Consider the following 17101-nt stretch of genomic DNA (forward strand, 5'->3'; position numbering starts at 1 on the left):
AAATGGATTAAAGACTTAAATGTAAGACCTGAAATCATAAAACACCTAGAAGAAAACATAGACAGTACACTCTTGACATCAGTCAGCAATATTTTTTTTGGTGTCTCCTCAGGCAAGGGAAACAAAAGCAAAAATAAACAAGTGGGACTACATCAAACTAAAAAGCTTTGCACAACAAAGGAATCCACCAAAAGCACAAAAAGGCAAACTACTGAATGAAAGAAGATATTTGCAAAACAATATATCCAACATGGGGCTGATATACAAAATATACAAAGAACTCATACAATTCAATATCAAAATAACAAACAACCCAATTTAAAAAGTGGGTCAGGGACTCTCCTGGTGGCACAGTGGTTAAGAATCTGCCTGCCAATGCAGGGGACATGGGTTCAAGCCCTGGTCTGGGAAGATCCCACATGCCGCGAGGCAACGAAGTCCACGTGCCACAACTACTGAGCCTCTGCTCTAGAGCCCGCGAGCCACAACTACTGAGCCCACGTGCCACAACTACTGAAGCCCGTGCACCTAGAGCTTGTGCTCCACAACAAGAGAAGCCACTGCAATGAGAAGCCCGTGCACCGCAACAAAGAGTAGCCCCCGCTTGCCATTACTAGAGAAAGGCCGCGCGCAGCAACTAAGACCCAATGTAGCCATAAATAAATAAATAAATAAAAATAAATAAATAAATTTATAAAAAGTGGGTCAAAGATCTGAATAGAAATTTTTCCAAAGAAGACATACAGATGGCTAACGGGCACATGAAAATATGCTCAACATCAGGGAAATGCAAATCAAAACCGAAATGAGATATCACCTCACACCTGTCAGAATGGCTGTTATCAAAAAGACAAAAAACATATGCTGGAGAGGATGTAGAAAAAAGAGAACTCTCATGCATTGTTGATGCGAATGTAAATTGGTAAAGCCACTATGGAAAATAGTATGGAGGTTCCCCACAAATTTAAAAGTACAACTACCATATGATCCAGCAATTCCAATTCTGGGTATTTATCTGAAGAAGATGAAAACACTAATTTGAAAAGATATATGTATCCCTATTTTCACTGAAGCAGTACTTACAATAGACAAGATACAGAAGCAACCCAGGTATCCATCCATAGATTAACAGATAAAGAAGATAAAGGAAATGTGATACACACGTGCGTGCACACACACACACACACAAATTAGAATATTACTCAGCTGTAAAAAATGAATTCCTGGGACTTCCCTTGGAAGTGGTTAAGAATCTGCCTGCCAATGCAGGGGACATGGGTTTGAGCCCTGGTCTGGGAAGATCCCACATGTGGCGGAGCAACTAAGTCCGCACGCCACAACTACTGACCCTGTGCTCTAGAGCCCGCGAGCCACAACTACTGAGCCCGTGAGCCACAACTACTGAAGCCCGCGCACCTAGAGCCTGTGCTCCACAACAAGAGAAGCCACCACAATGAGAAGCACGGGCACCGCAACAAAGAGTAGCCCCCGCTCACCGCAACTAGAGATAGCCCACGCGCAGCAACGAAGACCCAACGCAGCCAAAAATAAATTTAAAAAAAAATGAATTCCTGCCATTTGCAGCAACATGCATTAACCTGCAGGGTATTATGCTAAGTGAAATAAATCCGACAGAGAAAAACAAACACTATGATTTCACTTTTATGTGGAATTTTTAAAAACAAAACAAATGAACAAACAAAACAAAACAAAAACAGATTCTTAGATACAGAGAACAAAATGGCGGTCCCCAGTGGGACCCGGTGGGGGAACAGATGAAATAAGTGGAAGAGATTAAGAGATATAAACTTCCTGCTATAAAATAAGTAAGTCATGGCGGTGTAATGCACAGCATATGGAATCTACCCAATAATATCGTAACAACTTTCTATGGTGAAAGATAGTAACTGGACTTATTGTGATGATCATTTCATAACGTATAAAAATATCAAATCATTATATTGTATACCTGAAACTAACATAATAGTGTATGTTAATTATAATTCAATTTGTTTTTTTTCTTGCCACGCTTTGCAGCTTGTGGGATTTTAGTTCCCCAACCAGGGATTGAACCCGGGCCCTTGGCAGTGAGAGCATGGAGTCCTAACCATGGGACCGCCAGGGAATTCCCTATAATTCAAATTTTAAATAAATAAATAAATAAAGGGGGGAAGATCTAAAGGATGAGGAGGAGGTAGCCTTTGAAGATAAGAAAGAAGGGTAATTGAGTTAGGGGGGCACAACAGGAATAAAAGCTCAGATGTGAGAGGGAGGGAGTCTTGACAGGTACTGTCCCAATGAGAACACTGCTTTCCTCTCTGGAAAGGTCTTAACCTAGGGATAAGTTCCCTCCATTCAGCCCGATCATTACCTCCACCAGCCCCCTGCAGTGCTTCAGTCCTATCATCCCCTGCCCTGGTTCCATGCCCTGGCCTCGGTATCCTCCTTGTATCAGGGTTCAATCAGAGAGGCTGAACCACTAGGGGAGATATATCAGACAGATAGATCAATAGATAGATAAACAGGGATTTGATTTTATACAATTGGTGGAGTCATTAAGCAGTCCTTAATATTGTTGTCTTAGTGTCTGATGCTGGCACTCGAAGTGCACAGGGCAGGCTGTTGTTAGGAAGGGAAGACAGATGTAAAATGGGGGGAAGCTAGGACAAGCTGGAACAAGCTTGCCTCTGACCTTGTTGGTATGAGCAGCCACAGGAGAAGCTGTAGCTCAACACACATATGGCCCAGGAGTTGGAGGAGTTGAAGGAAGAGCCAGGAGAAGGTGAAACAATTGCTGGCCTGGCTGCTGCCCTATGCAAACATGATTGAGTCAGCAGCCAGTCAGTGACAACCTGTGTGATCTACAAAATGGCAGCTGCTTCACTTCTCCCCTCCAAATCTTGCCCAAGATCTCTTCCGGCCCATCATAATTGGACACAGAAGGTGATTCTAGGAAGTAGTTCATTCAACCTAGTCAAGTGGACACATTACAAAGCCACCATACAGAGACTGGAGGAGAGTGGGGAGAAGATGGTTAGTGGTTGCTGGGGAGATGGTTACATGACCATTTCTGCTCTCTCTTAGGTATCTTGAGAGGATGTGCCTAATAATCCCTACTGGCTTTTTTTAGCGTTGGAGGCGAAACTGCTGGCAATTATTTCTTATTTGGCTTTAATTTTTTATCCAAAACAGATACAGAATCCTTTTATATTTATATATAATTATACAGCTTGAGTCAAGGTGCATCTGATTAACTGCCATTAGTTTATGGTTATAGATATTCATTAAACAATATTCCAGCTTTCGGCCAATTCTTTTGTTTAACAGACTTTATTTTTTCGTGAGCAGTCTTATGCTTAGAGAAAAACCACACAAAAAATAAAGTTCCCATCTACGTCCCCTCCCTCCACACATATTTTCCCCTATTATTACCATCTTGCAGGAGGATGGTACCTTTGTTACTATTGATGATCAAGAGTGAAACACTATTCCTAACCAGAATCCATACCTTACGTTAGGGCTCACTCTGTGTTGTACAGTTCTATGGCTTTTTACAAATGCATAATATGACATATCCATCATTACAGTATCATACAAAATAGTTTCACCCTCCTAAAAAAATCACCCTTTGTGTTTCACCTTTTCATCCTTACCCCCCACCCCCTGGCCACTACCATCTTTTTACTGATCTCTATAGTTTTGCCTTTTCCACAATGCCACATAGTTGCAATCATACAGCATATGGCCTTTTCAGATTGTCTTCCAAAGCGGCTTTATCATTTTGCATTCCCACCAGCAATGAATGAGAGCTCCTATTGCTCCACATCCTCAGCAGCATTTGATGTTGTCACTGTCTTGGATTTTAGACATTCTAATAGGTATGTAGAGGTATCCCATTATTGTTTTAATGTGCAGCTCACTGATGACCTATGATGTTGAACAACTTTTCATATGCTTATTTGCGTTTATCTGTATATCATCTTTGGTGAGACATCGGCTCATAATTTTTGTCCATTTTTAAATTGGATTATTTATTTTCCTATGGTTGAGTTTTAAGAGTTCTTTGCATATTTTGGATACTCGTCAATAATCAGATATGTGTTTTGCAAATATTTTCTCGCAGTCTGTGACTTGTCTTTTCATTCCTTTAACAGCCAATACTTTCTAACGCCCCTTGAAAGGCTCAGAGGCCCTTGGCAAACATGCTGTCTAACTGATTTTTTTTTTTTAAACAGCAAAACAACCCACAAAGGTTGGAAGGGTGGAGATGTTTGAGAGAAATGGAAACTTGAGAAATCAGGATGGTGGAGTAGCAGCTGCTAGTCTTTCTTCCAGGAAGCCCACCTGGATTACATCAGCCCCTGGCACCCTCTTCTGCATCTCAGCCCTTATGAAGCATTTGAAGCTGAACTCAGCTTCTCCCCGAAATCTGCTACTTAGTGGTGACCTCATGGTCCCCTTGTCCGTGGACTAGAGACTCGGCTGACCCTTGGATGTCCCCTTGACTCCTCACACCCACAGAGTCTCACATTGTTATCAGCATCTCCCCCAAAGCTGCCCCTTCTCTCACCTCCCCATTTCAAGGTCTGTTCCACCTAATCCCCAGCCTAGAGCCCTGGATCTCAACCCTCAACAGCCAGTAAACCTCACATGACCCACCCACTCAGTTTCCTCTCTTCTCCACAGCCCTACAGTGGTCCAGCACTGTCCTCAACCCCCTCCTCCCTCATCCTGCTCCATCATCTTCCCAGGGCTCCCAGCTTTAGTCTCACCCCCACCAACTTTCCTGCCATTTGTTTATTCAACAACTATTTAGAGAGTCAGGCTCTGTACTGGACACTGAGGACAGTGATGAACGAGGCAATCACATTGAATGAAAAGTTCCTAAATGTTGCCATTTCTCAGGGCCATGTCTGAGACTGAGTGGGCTCTGCAGGACTCCAGCCCTAGTATCTAGTGCTTTCTGGGGCACTCCATAGACCTCTCACATTCCTTGTGTCCCAAATTGACCCACCCCTGCTGCTTATGTTCTACCATCCCTACCTGGTGATGCGTCTGTGTCCCTCACTGAACTGTGAGCTCCAGTAGCACAGAGACTGGGGCTGTCTCAGCCACCGGCGTGTTCCCAGCACAGGGTCAGCTCACGAATGTTACAGAATAGTAAGGACGAACGAATACCTAGAAGAAAGCATGCCAGAGAGATATTAGGGTCATGCCATCTGCCCTCTATCCCTCACTCAGACCTGACACCCTGTTTCTGAAATCAAAGAGCAGTAAATTTGGCATCTCCTCGCCTGATTCTCATCCTCCTAGGATGAAAGGCCCATTTTGTCAAGAAAATGAAGGGAGGCATTGGGGACCTTTTGTCTCTTAGGGAACAGATGGTAGTAGGAAGGAGGACGCAGAAGGCTACCGGGTCCCACCGTTTCTCCACGCCGCTTTCATCTCCACTTAAAGGGACCGGACCCTCAGGCATGAGAGACGTAGACCGGCTCTGAGACCTTGCAGAGCCGGAAAGCCCTTCCCTTCCTGGCGATCGATGGCGTCACTTCCGGCGCACTCGTGACGTCAGAGGCGGAAGCCACACTTGAAGGAGGGGCGGGAGGTGACGGCTGAGGCGCTGTCATGGAGTTATCGCAGCAAGCGCGGGAACTGGGCTGCTGGGCGGCGGAAGAGATGGAGGCGCCCGTGGCCGCCCGGGCCCCGGAGTCGACGCTGCGCAGGTGAGGGCCGCTCTAGGAGTGAGGACTCCCCACCCTGGAGATAGAGTCCCGGGGAGTGAGGACCACATCTTCATCTAAGACGCGCCGCCCTCCCCATCCCCCTCTGCCCCAGTGAGAATAACCCTGGAGGGCGCCCCGCCCCCCGAGTAGTAAATCTAGGCAGAGGATCCTGAACTGTGTGAGGACGTCCTGGCGGTGACTCCAACACTCCCGCGCCCATCCTGTGAGGCCGCCCAGAGTGAGGTCCCTTGCACCAGTGGGGATCCTCCATGAGTTAGTAATGAAGGCCCCCTCCCGGTGGGGAAACTGGATCTCCAGAGTAAGGCTGTCGCTGCAGCACTTCACCACCCACCACACACCCCAGCCCAGCCAGTGAGGACCCTCTGGAGTCAGCAAAGACCACCCCATTGAAGACTGAATGTATAGGAGTGATGACCCACAGCTGATAACGAGAGAGCCCTTCCAGGCAGTATAGCCCTCACCCCCACCTCTGGAAGTGACTGGAGATAACCCTCTCCCAGGAGAAAGGGAGCACTCCACCCTGGAATGAGAATACCCCTACACCCCGTGAGAAGCCCACCCTCTCAGTGACTGAGAACTCCCCAGGAGGGAATACCTTACCCCCAAAAGTATGGACCCTCCCTCCCCCAAGAGGTGAGAACTCCCTAGTAAAGACCTTACCCCCCACCACCCTGCGAATGAAGATCCTCCACCCTGTGTGACGTCCCAGGCATCCCCTTACATGCTGTTCCCACAGGCTGTGTCTGGGCCAGGGGGCCGATATCTGGGCCTACGTCTTGCGGCATGTGCACAGCCAGAGGTGAGCCTGGCTGCATGAGGGAAGCTGTGGCAGGGGAGAGGACCTAGGCGAGTCCCACAGTAACCCCCCTTCCTCCTACCTCTCCACTATAGGAATGTCAAGAAGATCCGGGGAAACCTGCTCTGGTAACTAGTCCTCAAAGCTGTCCCCTCCTGTCTTCCCCAGCCCCCTCCAGCCATGTCCCCGCCCACAGCCTCAACCTCCCATCTCCCCCTGGAAGTCCCTGTCATCCTCTAACTCTGGCCTCACTTCCTCAGGTATGGCCACCAGGACAGTCCCGAGGTGAGAAGCATGTGCTGCAAGATTTTCTTTCATCCAAAAAGAGGACTTGTAGACCTTCTGCTCTAGCCCCAGCCTTGTGCTGGGTGATGCTAGGGTCACTGTGTCACAAAACAGCCCTGGTCCCTGCACTCACAGGGCTTACAGTCCAGGGGGAGAAGGCATGAGCTGTGGTTGGGGGGACATGGATATGGGGCATCAAAGCTGGTGAGGTTGGTGGGAGAAGAGACTGGTTTGGGAGAGATACTGAGGCCAATATGGGACCCAATGTGTGCACGGTGCCCAGGTGACATCTGGGGCAGAGGAGGCTTCCAGGAGACCTCAGGACTCCCAGGTGTGGGGCTCAGTGGGGAGATGAGGACTGGGACAGAGACAGGAAACAGGGTGGGAGGATAGATGAGGCAATCCCAGGAGTAAGGAGGGGGACAGGATAGTACCATAGTGCTCTTCTGGTCCTAGAGGTTAAGGCACCGAAACTGCCTAGGGAAAACCCTCTGCCACCTAACTGGGCAGGTAAGAGACTGCTGCTCCACACGGGGCAGTCAGGCCAGGCCGAGCCCCAGCCAGGCCACGCATCTGACCCTGTACCTGATTCCACCAGGCCCGTCGGAAGCTGAAGCTGGAAGCCGCTGTTGCCCACCTGCGGGCAGAGATCCTGGAGTTAGACCAGAGCCTGGAGCTGCTGGAGCGAGAGACTGAGGCTCAGGGTGACCCACGGGGCTGGATAGATGGGCAGCAGATCGAGGTTAAGGAAAGTACTGATGGCCGCCCCTGTTCCTCTCACAGACATGGCCATGGAGCAGGCCCTACAGAGCATGCAAGACACCCAGCGTCGTGCTCTCCTCCTCCGGGCCCAAGCTGGGGCCATGCGAAGACAGCGGCGTGGGCTCCAAGGTCCCATGCAGCAGCTGCAGAATCAGCTCAAGCATTTGCAGGACATAGAGAGGTAAGCCTCAGGTGTCCAGGGAGCAGCCCCCACCAGGCTGGGTAGACACATTCTTAAAGACCCAGTACTCTGCCCTGAGCGCTTCTTGGGTTCCAGAATTCTGAGCTCCACTCCTTAAGATTTAATGTCCATGAGGCCAGGAAGTTTTGTCATCTCAGCCACCTGTATTTCCAGTGCCTAGAATAGTGCCAGCTATATATCTAGAATACCAGTGCCGGGGAAAAAACAGTAAACGGGACAGTCCTGCCCTCATGGACCTCACACTGTGATGCAGAGGAGACAGGTGGTAAACTAGGAAACAGACAAACCCTGTAATCGTAGGTAGAGATGAGCGCTATGAAGAAAAGGTGATGTGATAGAAAGGGAGAGGGAGATCCTACCCTAGGTACGATGGTCGGAGAAGGCCTCTCTGAGGAGGTAACATTTGAGTTGGGGGAGGAATTTCCATGGAGAGGAACAGCAAGAGCAGAGCCCTGAGCTTGGCATGTGGGAAGAACAGCCAAGAGGCCAGTTCAGCTTAAGTTTCGTAGGCAAGAGGGAGAGCGTGAGGAGGTAGGTTGGAGAGGAGGACAGAGCGCCATGGAGGCATTGGAATTTTATTCTCAGGCTGGGTTCATGCCCTGGCTCAGCCACTTACAGCTGTGTGACTTTGGGCAAAGTATTTAACTTCTTTGTGCCTCAGTTTCTAAGTTCTATAGAATGGGGATAATATTAATACCTACTCTATAGGGTAGGTATGATAATTAAGTGAGTTAAATCACGCGGAGTGCTTAGAAGAGTTCTAATACCCATTGTTGTTTTTCTGAGTGTAATGGGGACACATCACATTGTTTTCAAGGGTTTTGAGCAAAACAGTGACATGATCTGTCTGAGGTTTTAATAGGATCGTTGACTACTGGGTAGAGAGCAGACTGTAGGGGGCAAGAGCAGGGAGACCGATGAGGAGGTTGATGCAGTCATCTAGCCAGGAGATGACAGTGGTCTAATTTGGGGGTTGGCCTCTGAGATCCAGGCTAGCTTTGCTGGCAGCAAGAGGGGACACAGACGTCTGTGCTGCCAGCTCCCTCCTCCCAGGAACCTCAGCCCCAACTGCACTCCTCTCCCCAGGAAGGCCAAAGTGGATATAAACTTTGGACCCTTGACATCAGCAGCCCTGAGCCTGGAGCCTGTGGTCCTGGTAAGAGTCCTGGGCCATGGGGGAAAAGGTGGGGAGCCTGGGGTTCAGTGGACCTCTGGGCCCTCCTCATGCTACACTCTCTTCTTTGCAGGGCGATGTCCGAACGGCCTGCAGCCTCCGGACCCAGTTCCTGCAGAAGCTCCTGATGCCTCGGGCCAAGGGAGGCAGCATTCCGTGAGTATCCCTCAACCCCCAAGACCCTGCAAAGAACCTGGGCTTTGGGGGTAGTCACTTGTTAACAGACATTGGGCCTCCGGGCTCTGTTGGCCCAGGCCCTGCCCTGACAGGGCTCCCAGGCTGGGAAAAGAGGGAAACAGACCATCATAGACAGTGACAACCCAGGTAGTTATGGCTGTCAGAGGGTGGGGAGGCCTGAGAGGTGCAGGGAACCCAAATGAAATGCCTTACCCAGCTAAGGAGACAGGACGGGTTCTCTGGTGAGGAGGGTAAAAGGTTGAGAGGGTGTTCCAGGTAAAGAGCACACATGAAGGGGCCCAAGACCAGCGAGTTGATATTAAGTGGGGAACTCAAGTCTGACAGGTGTAGAGAAAGAACCTGGTTTCCAATCCTTAAAATGGGGACAGTGACACCCCCTACCTTATAGGGTGGTGGTGATCATTAGAGGGTGAATTGATGTGTTCTGTAACATTCTCTGTCCCCTTCCCCAACTCCACAGAACCCCTCAAGATGATCTCTTTGGAACTTCCTACCAGCAGTGGCTTAGCTCAGTGGAGGTGAGGGGGCTCTCAAAAAGGCCACACCCTCTGCCCCATGATTAAACCTCAGGGTGCCAGGACCTAACTCTTGATCCCTTCCCCTTCTCCATGGAGTCCCAGCTCGCAGCCCTCCTCCATCCTGCCCTGACTTCACTCCTCTCCTCACCAGACACTGCTGACAAACCACCCTCCGGGCCATGTCCTGGCTGCCTTGGAGCATCTGGCTGCAGAGCGGGAGGCAGAGATCCAGTCCCTGTGCAGTGTGGATGAGCTCCAAGATACAGAGATAGCCAGGTGTGGCGTGGACGCTCCCACAGTCAGAGCAGGGCTGGGGGCTGGGTAAATTGGGACAGGTCAGGACCAGGCAGGGTGACCTGCTGATGGGGGTGGAACTGAAACCCAGTAACCAGTCCGGCAAGTGGGCTGACATTGGTTACCCCCAAGGGCCCAGGCAAGGGGACAGGTCTCCTCTCTCTGCAGCTCGGCCCCTATTCTCAGCTCCCAGGCCCCAGACCAGCCCAACTCCAGCCAGGCCCTGCCGTCCATGGTGCATCTCATCCAGGTGACCCCCAGGACTCCTTCCCAGGATCCTTCCCAGGACTCCATCCCCTTCCCCACCCACTCGATCCCCTCCCCCAGCCCCCAACCCCAGGGACCATGCCCACCCTGACTCTGTGCCTCGCTCCAGGAGGGCTGGCAGTCTGTGGCTGCACTGGTCACCCAGCGGGGCCCCCTCCTGAAGGACCATCAAATCCTGACCCGGCATCTCCAGGGCCTGATGGAGGACATGGAGAGATGTACCGTGGGATCCAGCGAGAGGTGAGGGGTCTCCATGGGCAGAGGCCTCTAGGCCATCTCTCTCCCAGAGGTTTCGGGTTATTGGACTTTTTCCGCACCTGTGGCTCCTGTTTCTGCATCCCTGCTTGCTCTCCTGGTTTGTCTCCCTGTGCTATGGCTCCTTGTGCATCCTTGCAGATCTGATCTCCCTCCTCCACCGTGAGTCTTAGTCACCTTCCTTCTCCTTTGCTTTTTTCTACTCGTGCCCCAGGCAGGCATTGGTGCTGGGGATCCGGAGCTCTGCCCTGTGGGCAGAACTCAAGGCCCTGCGTGCCATGAGCCAGGAGCTAGAGGAGGCTTCTGGGCAGCGGCAGCTTCTGCTCCAGGAGCTACAGGCCAAACAGCAGCGGATCCTGCACTGGCGCCAACTGGTGGTGAGAGGCAGGACTCCGGGAGAAGTGGCAGGGCCTGGTGGAGGGCCAGAGTGAGGCTGGGACCCTTAAGATCCAGAACTGGGCCTCCTGGTGAGGGGAGGGGGTCAGGGTGAGATTCCCAAGAGGAATCAGGACCTGTGCAAAGGGGTGAGCAGGGGCAGAGGCTGGAAGGTGACAAGGAAAAGCAGCGCATCTCCGTGGCCTCTCTGTTACCTAGGAGGAGACGCAGGAACAGGTCCGCCTGCTCATCAAGGGCAACTCAGCCAGCAAGACGAGCCTGTGCCGGAGCCCTGGGGAGGTGAGATGGGAGCTGGGGCAAATTCTGGGTAGGGCTGGGTCTCCCAGGGAGGGGGCTAAGCAGCCTCACACTGCCCTTCCCATCCCTTTCCTTCCCCACAGGTGCTAGCTTTGGTTCAGCAAAAAGTGGTCCCCACATCTGAGATGGTAGCACCACAGAGCCAGGAGCTGCTTCGGTGTCTAGAGGAGGAAGCCCAGCATCTGCCCCATCTTCTGCTGGGCACCCTGCTGCGGCACAGCCCTGAAGGGTGAGACTGGGCCGTCACCATGTCCCCTGCCGTGGATGACTGTCACTCCCTGGTCCCACTCGAAAAAAACAATTCCAGTCCTCCCAGTGTTCCCGGGCTGCCAGACCTCACCTTCAGGTCCTCAGCCCCATTCTGGAATCCTAGTCCTCAGACCCACCTCCAAGTTCCTGGGCCTCCTGAGCCCAGCTCCCAGCCCCCAGAGCCTCTGGAACCCAAGCCTCCCTCTCAGTGCCCCACCCAACCTGGATTTTCCCCCACAGGTTGCAGCCCCTCCCTACGGTCCTGCCATCCATCCACCAGCTGCATCCTGCATCCCCAAGAGGCTCCAGCCTCATAGTGTTGAGCCACACACTGGGGCTGCCTGCAGGGAAGGTGAGTGCCTGTCCCTTAAGACCCGTCCTCCCACCCCTACCCCCACCCCAGGTGACTGTCCTTCCCCCTTCCTCCAGGCTCCGGAGCTGCTCCTCCCGAAGGCTGCCTCTCTTCGCCAGGACCTTCTGTTCCTCCAGGACCAGCGAAGTCTCCGATGCTGGTATCTGCTCCACATGAAGACCAGCCTGCCGCCAGGACCATCCACCCAGGGTAGGCCTGCCCTGCTTCCTTATCCAGCATCCCAGCCCCTTCCCAGGACCATCAGCGTCCAGAAGAAATCACAAACACCCACTGCTTACACAGTGTGCTGAGTGCTTTGAGCATGCTCACTAGTTTCATCTGCACAGCAGCCCAGGGGTTCTCTCCGTTTTACAGAGGAGGGAACTGAGAAGCAGAAGGCTTGGTAGCTGCCCAGACAGCCAAGCTGGGATTTGAATCCAGGCCGTCTAACGTGGGTCTTTGCTCCTAACCATTAGGCAGCACTGCTCATTGAATTGCCAAATACTCATCCATCACCAAACAATAGTATACTTGAGTAGTTAAAAACTGGGCTGTGTAGTTAAACTACCTGGATTCTGTTCTCAGCCCCACCTCTTCCTTGCTGCGTGATCTCCCTGTGCCTCAGTTTCCTCCTCAGTGGAATAAGCATAATCATAATACCTTACAGAGTTGCTGGAAAGATTCAGTCAGGTGACCCAAACAGGGTATTGAGCCATGCCTGGCTGCAGTAAGCACTCTGCGTCTCTGGTGTGATTCCAGTCACCGTTATCTGCACATGCACAGTGTCTAACAGTCCTTACCATGAGGGAAGGGAGTATAAGACCCCAGTTTACAGAGAGGAAGCTGAAACTCAGAAAAGTCATTTATTCCTGGATTCACTCAGCAAGCACTCGCTGGGTATGTGCCATGTGCTGGCCCTGAGAGCTCAATGGGGAAAGAGGTGAGAGCTGTCCAGGAGGAAAGATGGTGTCTCCAGTGGGCCCCGGGGGACAGGTGAGGTTTTACTCTGGAGTAGTAAGCAGAGGCCACATGATGCACCCCTCAAGTACTAGGCTGAGAGCCTGGGCTCTGTCTTGGGGCTCTGGGGAGCCTTGCAGCGTTCCAAGCAGGAGAGGGAAAGGATCAGGTTTAGGCTGTGAGATCACTCTGGCTGCCATGTGAAGGATGGACCAGTGAGAGACTGAGGTTTGGGCCCTAGGAGGGAGGCTGGGGGACAAGTAGGGAAGCAGGGAGGACGCTGAGGGTTGGGCCATGGAGATGGAGGGGCCACCAGGGGGAGGGAGGAAGGCATTCAGAATAACGCCTGAGGTATGGTGGGCTTGCACGTGGTAAGAGGACCTGGGAGGAGAGAGAGGATTAGGAGAGATGCTCAGGTGAAGACTAGATGATTGGAGACTTGGTGACCCATTGGCTGCAAGGCACCAGGGAGCCAGAGGATTCATTGCTGCCCCCCGGGTTTCTAACCTGCAGAGCTGCTGCAGATCCGGGCATCCCAGGAAAAGGAGCAGAAAGAGAACCTGGGGCGGGCTCTGAAGCGCCTGGAGAGCCTGCTGAAACGAGCACTGAAGCGAATCCCCGAGCTGCAGGGAGTTGTGGGGGACTGGTGAGAGGGGGACACGATGAGGTGGGGGCTGACTGGCGGAACAGGCAGAACTTAGACTGGGCGGGGGTGGGGGGTGCTGATGACAGAGCATGGTGCTGAGCGGAGGGCAGTGAAGGTCTGGAGGTCCAGGCCTCCCCTCTTATGCCATCCCCTTCTCCAGGTGGGAGCAGCCAGGGCAAGCCGCCCTCTCCGGGGAGCTCTGCCAAGGCCTGTCCCTGCCCCAGTGGCAGCTACGCTGGATCCAGGCCCAAGGCGCCCTGCAGCAGCTGTGCAGATGAAGAGGTGGCTCAAAAAGAAGTCCAGAGCTTCGCATTTGTTCACCCCAACACTTCACTTCCCTTAATAAGACTTTTGGAAGAAAGCATTGCCTGGATGCATCAGCCCATTGTCTCTACCCACACCTGCCATCCCCCTTCACAGGCTGTTCTGTTTTTCCTCTCAGTTGCCTTGCCACTGTCCTATCATCCCACTAAAGCCAAGAGAATGGGGTACCGTGGGCCCCACCCTACCTGAAACTCTCCTCGTCACTTTTACCCTCAGCAAAAAGTAATCAAGCACCTGCTCTAAGTACTGAGGATCCAGCACTGAAAAAAATGGACAGAAGTCCCAGCCTTCAGGGAGTTGTCATTCTAGGACAGGAGAACAGACCACTGACAAAATAAGTAAGCAAAATATTTAGTATGTGGAAGAACTGCTGTGGAGAAAAAGCGGTTGTAGTGGTGTGATTTTTAAATAGAGGGCTACACAGCAAAGGTGACACTCTGTAAAGGTAGAGAGAGAAGGAAGCACACGGGCATCTGAGGAAGGCTTGCAGAGGGGAAGACTACAGCACATGCAAAGGCCCTGAGTTCAGATGTGTTGGTGTGAGGGCTGAGGAGGCAGTGCAGCTGCTGGAAGAGGGGAAGGTTTAAGAGATGACATTGCCTTCTAGTTTATTATACAGTTTCTTTTGTAAATGTAAAATTTAAATCTCTGAGCCATTTGGAATTTATCCAAATGGATTCAATTTTGTCTTATTTTAAATATGTCTCACTAACACTTATTATAATTTTCATTCAGAGCAGTGATTGCCTCTGAAGGAGGGCTGGGTGGCAGGGGTCAACCAAGGAGGAGACAAACTTTCTCGAGTTGGGAATATGTTGTATGTTGAAGGTGGTGGGGTTACACAGGTGTATAGATTTTTCAGAACTATTCTAGCCATGCTGATTAGATCTATGCATTTCACTGTGCATTATCTTCAACTTATAAAGTAAAACTTTACCTACCTAAACTTCATAAGGTAGTTTTAGGTGATTTGAGATGCCACCTTTTCATACACTAGATTTCCATGGTTAATTGGGCTGCACCTGTGTTCTCTCCAAGTCCATTGTCTGTCTGACTCTTGTGTGCCATCCCCACAGTGTTTTAATTATAAAGGCTGTGTAATACGTCTTAGTACCTGAAATGGCTGATTGCCATCTCGCTCTTATTTTTCAATGTGTCCCTGTCTCTTGCTATGTTTTTCTCTCAAATGAAGTGAACTTTATACCCAATTTGCCTGGTTCCAGAAGAAATACAAACATAGATGGGGGTTTTATTGGGGTTGCAGTTAGTTTACAAATTAGGGATATTTGACATCTTTGAGATTTTAAACCTGATTTTCCACCTCCCTTCCCATATTCCTCTCTTGGCCTCCAGAGCACCCTCACTCTCCCAGTTCTCCTCCTATCCCTGGCTACTCTTTCCCAGTCTTTACACGTTTGCCTTCCTATGTGCCACCTTAGTGTCCCCCCTCCTCTTCATCTCAGCTCCGAGCCACCCCCCTACTGAACATGAGGGTCCTTACCCCCGTCCTTGCTCAATATTTCTCCATAGCACATCTTCTAACATACACTGTTTTACTTTATCTTTTATTGGCCTCAAACAAAATGTGAGCTCCATGAAGGTGAATTCCTCTATAAACTAGAAGTTGGACAAACTTTCCTAAATATGATTTGAAATCCAGATGCAATAAGGGGAAGTACTGACAAAAAAAATAAAAGAAACTTTTACATGGTTAAAAAAAAAAAAGCAAAGTAAGAAGAAATGACAAATTGGGGGGAAATGTTCGCAGTTTATAATGTAAAAGGTTGTGTGTGTGTGTGTGTGTGTGTAGTGTCAAAGTGGAAAAGAAAAATTGCAAGTCCATGGAAAAATGGGCAAAATATATGAATGGACAGTTCTCAGAAAATATGCTCAAACCCTGTAAGAGAAAAGCAAATTAAAACCCCACTTTGATACATTTCTTACCTACCAGACTTGGAAAAAGGAAACCTATAATTTTGGCAGCTCCCTCTGTTGGTAAGGCTATGGGAAACAGCACTCTGATACATCAGTGGATGTGCAATATGGAATATCTGTGGGATAATCTCCAGCAAAACTCTATAAGCATTTATTGGACTTCCCTGGTGGCGCAGTGGTTAAGAATCCGCCTGCCAATGCAGGGGACATGGGTTCGAGTCCTTGTCCAGGAAGATCCCACATGCCACGGAGCAACTAAGCCTGTGCGCCACAAGTACTGAGCCTGCTCTCTAGAGCCGGTGAGCCACAACTACTGAGCCCGTGTGCTGCAACTACTGAAGCCCGCGCGCTTAGAGCCCATTCTCCGCAACAAGAGAAGCCACCGCAATGAGAAGCCCGCGCACCGCAACAAAGAGTAGTCCCAGCTCGCCGCAACTAGAGAAAGCCCGTGCGCAGCAACGAAGACCCAACACAGCTAAAATTAATAAAACCCAAAAAATAATAATAAAAGGTTTTTTTAATTAAAAAAAAAAACGATATAAGCATTTACTCTTTGCCCAGACAATGCTACTTATAGGAATCTCTCCCAAAGACATACTGGGTGAAATAAAAGTTGTGAGACCTTGTACAAAACAACTAGATCACATTCTTCCGAAAGTCAGTGGGGGTACAGTGGGGATTGTTTTAGATTAAAAGAGACATGACAACCAAATGCAATGCAAAATCTTGATTGAATCAGGGTGGGGTGTTTTAAGTTTTTTTTTTTTAAGCATTTGAGTTTGAAAGTACATTTTGGGGGATTTTTTTGGTTTGGAGGATTGTTTTTTGTGGGGTTTGGGGTTTTTTTTTTTAATATTTATTTGGCTGCACCAGGTCTTAGTTGTGGCATGTGGGATCTAGTTCCCTGACCAGGGATGAAACCTGGGTCCCCCCACATTGGGAGTGAGAGTCAGCCACTGGACCACCTGGGAAGTCCCGAAAGTACATTAAAAAAATGTTTTTTTAATTTATTTATTTTTGGGTGCGTTGGGTCTTCATTGCTGCAGGCGGGCTTTCTCTGGTTGCGGCGAGCAGGGGCTACTCTTCACTGCAGTGGCTTCTCTTGTTGCGGAGCACGGCCTCTAGGCGTGTGGGCTTCAGTAGTTGTGGCTTGGGGGCTCCAGAGTGCAGGCTCAGTAGTTGTGGCGCACGGGCTTAGTTGCTCCGCGGCCTGTGGGATCTTCCCAAACCAGGGCTCGAACCCGTGTCCCCTGCATTGGCAGGCGCATTCTTAACGACTGCACCGCCAGGGAAGTCCCGCGAAAGTACATTTTTGAGTCAACTGGGGAAATTTGAATATGAGAAATGAGAGATTGGTATATTGGATAATACTGTATCTTTATAAAATTTTTTTGATGTGATAATGGTATCGTGGTTAAGTGGGAGAATGTTCTTAGAGAATATGTGTTGA

At 50.3% G+C, this 17101-nt stretch overlaps 2 protein-coding genes across 6 annotated transcripts in view; one reads left to right on the forward strand and one right to left on the reverse strand.

The window, feature by feature from the left end:
• Nucleotides 1–5549, reverse strand: part of ATP4A (ATPase H+/K+ transporting subunit alpha) — a 90250-nt gene extending 84701 nt beyond the window's left edge. Inside the window, exons 1-2 of one of the 2 annotated variants that reach the window (XM_068528467.1) lie at nucleotides 5424–5549; nucleotides 5044–5178 (exon numbers count right to left, since the gene is read on the reverse strand). The gene's annotated coding sequence lies outside the window, so the exon portion shown is untranslated. Of the gene's footprint in view, nucleotides 1–5043; nucleotides 5179–5360 lie in introns of both variants that reach the window. The other variant, XM_068528468.1, reaches the window with a different exon arrangement.
• Nucleotides 5550–5590: 41 nt separating this feature from the next.
• On the forward strand, nucleotides 5591–14836 carry HAUS5 (HAUS augmin like complex subunit 5). Of its 4 annotated transcripts, none has more exons than XM_068528525.1 (19): nucleotides 5591–5723; nucleotides 6481–6543; nucleotides 6636–6668; nucleotides 6801–6825; nucleotides 7424–7529; nucleotides 7609–7768; nucleotides 8876–8945; nucleotides 9037–9119; nucleotides 9622–9679; nucleotides 9831–9955; nucleotides 10142–10223; nucleotides 10350–10480; nucleotides 10710–10872; nucleotides 11090–11170; nucleotides 11272–11417; nucleotides 11678–11789; nucleotides 11867–11999; nucleotides 13260–13392; nucleotides 13553–14836. In XM_068528525.1, exons 1-19 carry the CDS (start codon nucleotides 5626–5628, stop codon nucleotides 13668–13670), a joined length of 1920 nt encoding a protein of 639 aa, XP_068384626.1. In that variant the 5' UTR covers nucleotides 5591–5625; the 3' UTR covers nucleotides 13671–14836. The 4 variants fall into 4 exon arrangements, with proteins under 4 accessions (XP_068384626.1, XP_068384627.1, XP_068384624.1 ...); XM_068528526.1 differs by having other exon boundaries at nucleotides 10160–10223; XM_068528523.1 differs by lacking the exon at nucleotides 9622–9679 and having other exon boundaries at nucleotides 7424–7768.
• The last annotated feature ends 2265 nt before the right edge of the window (nucleotides 14837–17101 follow it).

This window comes from Eschrichtius robustus, chromosome 19, assembly GCF_028021215.1.
Source record: "Eschrichtius robustus isolate mEscRob2 chromosome 19, mEscRob2.pri, whole genome shotgun sequence".
In the NCBI taxonomy this organism is placed as follows: domain Eukaryota; kingdom Metazoa; phylum Chordata; class Mammalia; order Artiodactyla; family Eschrichtiidae; genus Eschrichtius; species Eschrichtius robustus.

Coding starts and splice junctions, on each gene's coding strand:
- HAUS5 (XM_068528523.1), top strand. CDS start 5,626: ATGGAGTTATCGCAGCAAGCGCGGGAACTGGGCTGCTGGGCGGCGGAA. Junction 6,826..7,423: donor GCCACCAGGACAGTCCCGAG/GTGAGAAGCATG, acceptor TGATTCCACCAG/GCCCGTCGGAAGCTGAAGCT. Junction 12,000..13,259: donor GCCAGGACCATCCACCCAGG/GTAGGCCTGCCC, acceptor TCTAACCTGCAG/AGCTGCTGCAGATCCGGGCA.